The sequence below is a fragment of the Lepisma saccharinum genome, chromosome 5, assembly GCF_977018435.1.
Source record: "Lepisma saccharinum chromosome 5, izLepSacc3.1, whole genome shotgun sequence".
Classification (NCBI taxonomy): domain Eukaryota; kingdom Metazoa; phylum Arthropoda; class Insecta; order Zygentoma; family Lepismatidae; genus Lepisma; species Lepisma saccharinum.
In genome coordinates, this window is record NC_139233.1 from 67,472,489 (window position 1) to 67,483,931 (window position 11,443).

The following is an 11,443-nucleotide window of genomic DNA, read 5'->3' on the forward strand; positions in this document are numbered from 1 at the left end:
TGCCTACAGATGTATCGTATACTATGTTCAGTGGTTTTCTGTATATCATGCAGTGGTGTATTCTGAAAATTTGATCTGGTGTATTGCAACAATTCTTATTTATTGTGTACATTTACACCACATCTAGATTAATTAAATATAATAGAAATAAAACACCAATGCAGGGATGCAAATAAAATAAAAACAGAAGTCCGACAATTTCTATAATTTCCCTTTTTACTTAAAAATAGACCTGGATTTCCCTTCACGTAGCAACACTGCCTCTGCAACGTGCGGCACAGAAAGCAAGAAGCAGTGTCCCACCAACGCTGTTTTCAGCGGTGGAACTGACCACACAGGCCACATGTTTTTCAATAGCCACTCGCACCAACTACTTCTTCGGGTCTTTCGCCCTACCCGCGTACAATCGGGGAGGAAATCCGGGCGTCAGAAGGGTGCGACGGAGATCAGTGGCGTACACAGACCAGTCTAAGTTCTTTAATTAATTTACTTAAATTCTGGTTTCGAAGCTTATTTTAACAGTTGCATAATCTACAGGGTGTTCGAAAAAGAACTTCGTGGTTTGGAGATTAAATATTTTCTATTAGATTGGGAATCAGAATCATGCACAACATATAAAATGAAAGTATAATATATCTCTATGAATGCAACTCAATGTGTGCACTACACACGACAGACATAAAAGCGGTATTCTACCTCAGACCACACACGGCTAAGCATATCACTAGAAATTGTTTCTACTGTTGCTGTCTTTATTCGCTGGTGCAGGGAAGCAGCATCATATGATGGGGCTTGCAACGTTTCCCTTTGTCTGACATCGGCAAGATTTAGTTTTAAGTATTCACCGCTAGGCGTGCCACAAGCAATGATGGTGTCACCAAAAGAGAAAGCACAGTTGTGGTTGGCAGAAACGAAGTCGGTGGTTTTCAAAGGAATTTCAGTCGGAAATATGGGAGAACTGCTCCGAATAGGGAATTCAACTTTTAGACATTATGCTTTATTTTATATGCTGTGTATGATTCTGATTCCCAATCTAATAGAAAATATTTAATCTCCAAACCCTGGACTAATTTTTCGGGCACCCTGTATAATGAGCAATTAACCATATTTTAAAGCTCAATGTGTAAAGATATGTGAACAAAGTAGACGTGGTAACATGGAGAATATCCAACCGGTACCTTGAGCAAAACCCATGAGCATGTGCCTATTACAACTTTTTTGTGTGAATTTTTTCACAATCTTCATTTCATAGCAGTAAAAAAGTGTTTTCGTTCTTCTCATTCCAGATAATCCCGTCACTGAGATGTGCACATAGCAGGATGGTGAGCGGCCCCATACTGCTGCTTCTATGTCTGGCCACGCTTCTAGCTTCGGCCGCCAAAGCATTCTGCCCAACTGGTTGCTCCTGCAATGACGACACATTGGTCGTCACGTGCATAGATGCCAACCTTGATGTTATTCCGATCACGCTCAACCCTTCCATCCAACGGCTCGTGCTTAGAAAGAATCGCATTAAGACTGTGGATGCTGCATTCCAGTTTTACGGAGAACTTCAGTATGTTGATCTCTCTGAAAACCACCTTGTCACTATTCCAACCAAAAGCTTCGAGGCGCAGAGGAAGCTACAGGAATTGGACCTGTACGACAACAAGATCTCTTCCGTCAGCAATAAGACTTTCGTCGGGTTGAAATCGCTGGCGGTGCTGAGCCTGAAGAAGAATTTCCTGGAAGAGCTTCCAGAACGCCTGTTCAGCTTCCTTCCAAAACTAGAAGAGCTAAACTTGGGAGAAAATTCTATCTCCAGGATAGATCCTGCTGCATTTGAAGGTCTTACGTCACTGCGGATATTGTACTTGGACAACAATCTCTTGAGTACAGTGCCAAGTTCCTCATTCCGTACTCTTGGGAACCTTGCCGAACTCCATATAGGTATCAATTCCTTCCACACCCTTCCAGATGATGCATTCAGTAGTTTAACACGACTGTCTGTCTTAGATCTTCGTGGTGCCAGTCTTTACAACATTAGTCTTAATGCTTTCAGGAGCCTTAATAACTTGAGGTCGCTCACACTCACAGATAATCGCTTGAGAACTGTCCCGACAAAACAGCTTTCCACATTGTCGCGTCTTGAAGAGCTGAGTATAGGGCAAAACCAGTTCACGACACTCCAGAATAATGCTTTTCAGGGACTGGAGAAACTCCGTGTGCTGGACATAACCGGGAACCAGAACCTTGTAAAAGTGGAGAAGAATGCCTTTGCGGAGAATCTGAATTTGGAATCTTTGACACTAAGTGATAATAAGCATCTGGTTGAAATTGAAGAAGGAGCACTCTCCGGTCTCCCTAACCTACGTGTGCTAGTTCTCAAGAAAAATGGGTTTTCGACTTTCCCAGAGACAATGGTGGAATGGTCCGAATTGCGGGGATTGGATCTTGCAGAAAATCCATTGCATTGTGCTTGTGTCCTCTTGTGGCTGAGGGAACTGCTCGTCAGACGCAATACCAGTCAAGTACTTTGTGCCACACCACCACATTTAAAAGAGCGTTCCCTGAGGTCACTTAGTGGCGATGATCTTGGGTGTGCCCTTCACGACACGAGGCAGCAAGCTATCATAGGCATTGTGTGTGCCTCGACACTAACGGTAGTAATTGCAATAAGTCTGTTGCTTTACCGTTACCGTAGACGGGTCCAGGATGTTTTCAAAGACTACAAATGGAATAACCGTGCTATCAGTCGTAAAGAACATGAATACCAAAAGACTTTTAGTGATGAAGATTACATTGTAAGAGCTGCACAGCAGCAAACTTTAAAACCTATTCCTGTGACGGAATTATAATCAGTGCAGAAAGTCTGAAATGTGTGCATGTGAGCGTGAGGGCAAGTAGTGTGCAAGTTGCTGCGGGCTGATGATCCATAGTGAGAGTATGTGGCTATGCCATTGTTCCATCAAGACAAACTTAGTGTGAACGTCATTTCAGTATTGAGAACTGTGAAGAAGAAGGTGTTTCCTAAAACAATTTTGTGTTGACTGTAGTGGTATCGTGATTGCTCCCTGAATTTTCATTATAGTTTTAGAAGAAGAAAAAAAGCCAAAGAATAAATATGCAAGTACACTTTTTATGTGGTGGAAGTTTGTTGCAGTTTTACTGGACCTATTTTGAAGTAGAAGGAAATCGGAGTTAGGAGATATATCTGTAGGCAGCTGTCTTAGACTGAAAACATTCCAAACTTAATATTGTGCCATTGATAAGCTATGCATTTTTGGTGCATTTGATTAATATGTGATTATATATAAAAGACAGTATGTACAGTCTCAAATTAAAATACAACAGTTTGAGAAAGAATCAATGCAGTTATCATAGAGATGTGATCCGCCCACATACAGAAAACACACCATTTATAAGTTGTTCTTGTTAAGCAATACTTAAGCATGGTGCATTTTTCTAGTAGCCATATTTTTAATTTTGTAATTGATTTGTATGAGGTTCCCTCAGTGAACAATGAGATGTGCTACTTAAATAAAAAACAATCATATCACTTGAAAGATATAAGCACACTTTTTCACAGTTTACTTTTTCTGCAGAAAATTGGCAATGAATGTACATTTCCTTGTACATCATAAATTGGAACACTATAATAATTTATCTTCCTTTTCACTATTTTTTAATGATATTCAGTTCATTTTGATACTGTCACATAAAATTACTCATTATTATTTACATTGATAAATACCAGTGCAGTCTGGTACATTTCCACCCCAGTTCAAATTATGTGTGGTTACATAAAGGTAAGACATATTATAACTTATGAAAGTGTGAATATTGTATGGAGTATTGTCAGTAAGTTATGCTTCATGATAAGAACTGTTGTATACTTTATGTACATAATTTGTTATTACAAAATGAAAACAAGATTCCATACTGCCTTGCCTTAATTAAAGAGCAATACAAAGGAACAAATGAAAAATGTAATTAAGTTTTTACTATATATAATACTGTATATAATTATGTGTAAATGCAGATGTGATTACTGCAACAGGACATTTCTGAGAAGTGGAAAGAAAATGTACTTGCTGAAATTTGCAAAGAGGTATTTCCTGTAATGTCATGATACAGGTATCAGGAAAGAAATAAAATGTACATGATTGGGTCATTTGTAAGACCTGTATTCTAGGCAGCTGATAATGTCAAATAGTGCACTTTATAACACAATTTAAAGAAACAAAGAGTGACGTTTCTAAACTGTAGAAGAAATGTGTTTTTAAAAAAAAGTCATCTGGATATCCTTGCAAAACAAACTTCAATCCAAATTTTGTATCTATATATTTTTTAAGTTATATTCCAAAAATAGTAACATGTTTAAGTACTCATATTAATAATTATCAAGACAGCAATTGTGAAATTGTACATATGTTTTATCTCATTATGAACATGAAGTTTTGTTCAAAAACAGAATTGGTTAAATACTTTGAGTGAACGCAGTAAAAGTAAGCATATTTAATTTTTCTCGATATGATATATTTTCAGAAGTTTAAACAGAAGATCCAAGAAAAATGGTCACAGTTCATATTTTAAAAGTCAATGTGTTAAATAGAAACTGTACATTTCTTTTGTACATAAGTCTTTAATTTAAAAAGTCAATAAATTTTTCAATCAAGTTGTTTTGTTTATGAATTGCATGCAGTCAGTTGTGTCTGCTCACGTGTTAAAATAAGAATGGCGTACGTACTCAACAGAAAACAGGATCACAGTACCTAAAGCATGAATATAAATTTTTAGAGGATTCATGTAGGGGTGTCCATAAGATTTCTACATGTATTTAACCAACGACTATTTTATAGGTACATATTGTAAATATCATTGTTACATCAGATGCTTTCCTATGGCTTTCCCCAGCAAGTGACTTCCTACGTATGGCATGACTTTGGCTAAGAAGTGTCCATGAAAGCAGAGGCATTGCAGCAGTATGAATCTACACGTTAACAAGCTGGCTGTAGCAGAGTACATTAGGTGGGTTGACTTTCGATCTTCCCACATTCAAATCTCTGCCCAGGTTGGGTGTTCTTTGCGAGTGTCCCATCAGATTCATCTAATTATCACTAATCCTTATGGTCTCAATTAGCCAAAAGTGACAGAAAAACTAAGTTAACAGAATATAAATACTGTACTTCAAGAATTCAGTCATATGAATGAGCAGGCTGCCTTTTCCTCCATCTACAAATAATGAAAGAAATATCCGTGAAACATTTTGTTTGAGATCAGAAACCTTTCCTGGTAAATTTGCCTCTGCATTGAAATTCAAACATGGCAAACCCATGAGAATATGTAGTCACAGATACTTCTGGGTTGTAACAATACCATACAACCCAGAAGTGACCATGACTGTACAATCAGCTATCAAACCTTTTGACACTTCATATCTCACAGCATCAGCCTCATTTTTTTGGCAGGTCACATGATGTTAAATGAATTTCTACTTATCTATGAATCTATCATAACATTTCAACACTATTTATTAAATATTGATAAAATTTCAAATTTGTGTTATGTCATACACATGCACAAACAACAATCATGCAACTTATTCCAATAAAATAACATTGCAACATCTCACCTTCAGTGGTGATAAGCAAGAGGACATAATCAGAAATTATGACTCAAAATATAGCTTACTTGAAAGAAATTACAGCACTTGTAACAGTACATTTGCTCCACTATAGAACTACTATCGGATTAAAAATTAACCAGTACACCTACTTAAAAATGAATTACCCCAAAATTTAGCTTATTCAATTCTGCATTAATCTATGCTAGCCAATTTTTTTTTCTAGTATGCCTTCTATTTTTTATCGTCATGAGAACAAAAAAAAGGCAGGCTTTTTTTTTTAGTTTTCCAAATGATCGCTATCTTTGAAATTCTGTAAATCAATAACGGGTTGTCCGATCATTATGAAATTTGAGTAGGTTGCAGGCAGAAAGGTTTTAAACACAATTATTAATTTTCAGGTTTTCAAAATTTCTCAAAAAACAGTTATTTTCAATTTTGCCAAACAACTTTTTCTTGGTATTGATTGGGTAGTCCTACAAATACAACATTGGTCTTGTTTTGAAGCTCTTTGCATTGTGAAACTGATTTTCTCTCTCTCTCTCTCTCATTCTCTCTCTCTCTCTCTCTCTCTCATATACATACTGGAGAAGAAGGACTAATATAGATTTTTATTCAGCAGAGTAAAACTGTACGCGGAACGTGGCAACATCGCAAGCATGACTCACCCATTGTAGTTTCTGGGGTTGCCACGTTCCGCAAACAGATTTACTCCGCTGAATAAAAATCTGTATAAAATCACTTTCACAATGTGAATTGATAATGACTTTTAAAAACAGATGCAACAAAGACAAAACAAGACCAATATTGTATTTGTAGGACTACCAAATACCAAGAAAAAGTTGTTTGGCAAAATTGAAAATAACTTTTTTCAGAAATTTTGAAAACCTGAAAATTAATAATTGTGTTTAAAACCTTTCTGCCTGCAACCTACTCAAATTTCATAACAATCGGACAACCCGTTATTGATTTACAGAATTTCAAAGATAGTGATCATTTGAAGAAGAAAAAAAACCTTTTTGTCCTCATGACGATAAAATTTGGAAGGCATACTCGAAAAAAAAATTGGCTAGCATAGATTAACGCAGAATTGAATAAGCTAAATTTTGGTGTAACTCGTTTTTATGTACGTCTACTGGTTATTTTTTAATTGGAGTCCAAACTTGAGTACTTGCCACTCCCCACCAGATTTGGTTATTTTATACACTGGCACTAAAGGGTTGTGCAGATAAAACATGAGATTGTGTAAATTAAATTTCTTAGGTTTTATCTGCAAGAAAAAAAATTTCTGAAGAAAGGCTATAACAAAATTCAAAAAATTGACTGAAGGAAGGCCATAACAAAATTCACAATCTTCAAGACAGACTTATAGAACGGCTAATGGCCAAAACTAATTTAATGCGTTAAACTCATGCGATTTTCAGCGTGTGCCCCAAAATTGGACTTTCATCTCGTTATATGGCCATGAGGATGAGTAATAAAACTGATGAAGGGTTAATCACAAACAAAAACCTATGCTCAGACTAGGATTCCAATCTGCAAACTTTGGTGATGACAGTGGTGAAGCCTCATAAGAGGCCCAGAGGCCAAGCCTGCCCTAATATATTTGCCAATTACAGATTATTTTATTACTTATAATTCCATTAAACGACACCTTAATACAAGAAAACTGAAATTCTAGGCCTTACGATAATTTTCACAAATTTCCATCCCTGCCAGAGGCTCTTATCGTCACATATCGAGCCACTTCTCCCAGGGTCTCGGCTGGTCTCATAACATTCGATGTGATTCATGCAGAAAAACATAATTTCAGTTGCACGTTCACCCGAAATGGACACAGCGAGTCCAGCCTCATGCAGTGATGCCAACCCTAGCATAGTGCTAAACGTAGTACAATTTGAACTTTGTTGGCACCTAGCACCCTCTGTTTGGGATAATGGTAAAATATAGCATCATATATAAACATGCGCCCCTGGGAGACAGATAGATTGAATTCAGAGGAATATATTTAAAAAAAATAGATTTAGAAAAATCTCAGATGTTATTTGTTTCAAACAAAAGTAGCATGCCGATCCAGCCACATCTGGTCCACCATCTTATTTTCATCACCATCTTATTTTCATCTTTTCTTTATCTTTACTTATTTAGCTCACAAGGAACATTTTATTGAAGGAAATTGCTAGAAAGTTGGGGGTCACAGATAAAACAGTCCGCCACCTTTTGTAGTTGTCGAATTTTCTTAAACATTTTCAAGCAATTGAACCAATTATATTGGTTAAACCATTGTAATTAATGGGGGAAATTACCAATATTGTTTAACTAATCAAACACGCATGTTCACATCACAACTGCCCCCAAAATAGATGTATGAAATGTACTTATGACCTAAGTTATCCGAGCACAATTTAGTTTAGAAAAATGTAAGAGTTAACCAGCACACTTTTTCTGATTGGGATGTTGGCAATGCTGAACACACGGTACAAACTGGGCTTCACATCTGTTTCTTGTCCAGCGTAGGGTGTCCAACAAGGGGAAAGGGAAGGTGAGGGTAGAATGGCAAAGACAACTTGTTCAGAGGACGAAAAAAAATGTTTCTATCCCAGTGTTCTGTGCATTTTCGTTGGTTTCTCGATTTACTCCTGTTGCGTTGTTATTGTTTTGTTATATTTGATCTTGTTTTTTTTCTTTTCGTTCATTTATTTCTTTATTGCTCTTTCATTGATTTCTTTTTGTTTTTTTTACTTCTCTTTTTGTGCGAAGATGGGGAAGAGAGTTGATATGATGAAACTGACGAATGGACACTCAGAAATATCCATGCCCAGGCCGAGATTCGAACCCAGGACCCCTGGCGTCGTAGCGTGATGTGCTCAGTAATATGTAGTTTTATTTATGAGGTTGTTAAATTCAAAGAAACCTGTTCAACTTAGTTTTTGTGTATGTTATTTTAACCCTTTATTGCCTGAATTTTTGTTATGAAACAAAATGGCAGATTGAAACATTTATATGTATGGGTAAGACTTCCTTTGGCAGGATTGACAACGAAAAATCATGTGACACTATAATAATACTAATTACAACTAATGGAACCTGAGAGTCCCAACAGGCCATAGTGTTTTATGTATAAACAGAGAAATGATATATCAGATGGTGCTTGGTTACAAAATATATACTCCCTTCAACATTTACATGCAAAATATCTACACACTACCTGTTACACATTTTGGAAGACAAATATGTAAATTAAAACACAAATGAGCAAGAAAGAGTAAATAAAAAGTCATCACTAGAGCCCATTTGCATGTAATTACATATTCTATTCCTTTCTAGATATATATATAGGCTACTGTATATCTTGAACAGGAAAATGCCAACAAATTATATAACTGACATGATTTTGCATAAATTTGTTTTCGTTTCGCTTTTACGTTTAGGCATCGTTGGAGATGAAAGCTACTTCCTGCATGTAGCGAGTTACACAATATGTTCCCTTGTACATAAAGTATAAAAGTAGCTATGTATATTCGCGACAATATGCAAGATCCTGAATGGAGAAGACGGTGATCCTCCAGCAGACATTTCTTCTGAAAATATCTACCTTCTGAAATTTGCACCTGTGACTTTTGAAAGATCCTTTTCAACTTACAAGAACATTTTATCAGATCGACAGCAGCGTATGACAGCTAAAAATATGAAAAGGACCTAGCGGTTCACTCCATAACAAGACGTAAGTTCTGTATGCATAAATTCTTCTTGGATCTGCCCCTACATTTACATATTCTACAATAATTTGCGATATGAAATGTAATTAATAGCAGACAAAATTGGTTTCTTAAATACGTAAACGTTGCTGTGCTTTTATGAGTTTATAAATTTGACACAAATTTTAATTTGAACAACTTATGTCCTTAAAATTATGTTGAATATGTTCATATGAAATAAATATCTAGCAGAATTCTTGAAATTATTTGGATTGTTACAGAAGTTTTCTCATTGGTTTCAATGTTATATCTATTCTTAACTATCTCTCCAGCATTCTTAAACCTGAAGGTTTATGGCTCCAGCAACACAAGCCTCCCTATCTTTATCGCTGCAACTATTCGAGAAGGAGAAATACGAAGTTAAACAATCAAAGAATACACAAACTACCTAATTCCTAAATGCTGAGCTAAGCATTGGAAAGATTAAAATTGGCCTCCCAGCACCTATAGTCTAGCAATAAAACTGCTGCCGTCATATCAAGGGGTCCCAGAGGTAACATTTCATTAAGTGGTTCGGATTCCACTTTAAACTGTAGGCCCAGTCCCGATTAACCTATCTGTGCAGAAAGTGGACTTCAATTAAATTCTACTAGAAGCTGTAGCTCTCGTCCTGATTAGCCTATGTGAATATAATGACCCTTAATACAAATCCAATCAAGTAATCATTGCAATATGGTGCGAAGATCAGCATGCTTGGCGGCTTGGGCAATTTTATTACTCTCAGTCCTAGTCCTATATGTTAAATAATTATAATTTTTGATGTTAGAAAACAATTTTTGCAGTATCCCCATAGTGGCCAAGCTTGATCCTGTGCAGGAGAATCAATCTTTGAAGCACATCTAAACTAATTGATGCAATGTAATCAGTATTTATGAATAATATATTCTGAAATTAAATTACAATCTTCAACAGTTATTTTCACTAATCAAAATGCCCAGCGCAAGAGTTGCAATAATATTCATTGTTTATATGTCAATGTATTTGTCTTCTAGTGGAGCTGAATTTGTAGTGGAAATATATTTGTTCCTTGAGAGTGGCACTTCCTAAGTGGACGGTATTTCTCGCATCCTCCCTATTTTTAGCCCTAAGTTCTGAATTCCAGTCGTGGAACAAGACGACTTAAGATATTTCATCATAGCAGAGAAAATAGTATCATTAATACACTTTCTATTCAAGGGTGGTATTGTTTATTTGAAGCCTACTTTATTAAGTTAGTGCCGCTTTTCTGTAGCAGGAAAATCTACAATTTTTTGCCTCTCCCTACTGTTGTGATTTGGACAGTTTAGTTGAGTTATGGCACACTATGAGGCAGAAAGGAACTAAAAATAAAGATCTTTCAGCACCTCCTTGCAATGGTTGAAACATTTGAAATTGCCTTTTACGAACTTTATAAGCTTTTTGTCATTGAAATGTGCATGCCCCCATCAACAGCTGCTTGCGGCAAATCAAGTGTTACCTTCGTAATCAAATTCGCAATGAGTAGTTGAGTGATCTATCTATTCTGTCCTTTGAGAGCTTGCAAAATCTTTGGATTTAAACAAGGCTGTAGCTTTTCTTCTTATTTGAGCAAAAAAGGCATTCACACTCTTTACATGGAAGGATGTTACGTGTAGTATTCAAACGTTCCAAAGTTGATAATGAGTGTAGTTTCTATGGCGTATTTTGTTTACTGTTCACATTAATAGTAAGCCTGTGGTATTATTCGTCTCGATAATGGCTTAGGAAAAGAAAGCAATAAAACTATTGCACATTTTATTTGACAAAAGATTTTTGCCTATGGAAGAAAATGCAACATAGCATCTCAGTGATTGACTGAAATATGTCACTGGTAAAATTACACAGTAGTGAAGTATTACGTTTTAGCCGATATTAGTAAGCCCCCGAGAATTTCACTCCGAAATCTGTAGCCCCCCCCCCCCCCATTCATTTCAGGCTGGTGCCGTCACTGCTTGTTAGAAACAATCCTATGAGAGCGGCAGAGCATATATGAAAGTAAGCATTATCTGTAATTTCACTGATGGTTCAGCAGTTTTCAATGGTTTGTCAGCTATTTGCAGCACACTTCCTTCAAATAACGTTG

General features: G+C 36.4%; 1 protein-coding gene across 5 annotated transcripts in view; it reads left to right on the plus strand.

Moving 5' to 3' along the window:
* The window catches only part of LOC145987852 (uncharacterized), a 291,669-nt gene extending 287,024 nt beyond the window's left edge, over positions 1-4,645 (plus strand). For all 5 annotated transcript variants that reach the window (XM_083122598.1, XM_083122599.1, XM_083122601.1 and 2 more), the window contains one exon: positions 1,287-4,645. In XM_083122598.1, the coding sequence (XP_082978724.1) occupies positions 1,287-2,837 (1,551 nt within the window). In that variant the 3' untranslated portion in view covers positions 2,838-4,645. The remainder of the gene's footprint in view (positions 1-1,286) is intronic.
* The last annotated feature ends 6,798 nt before the right edge of the window (positions 4,646-11,443 follow it).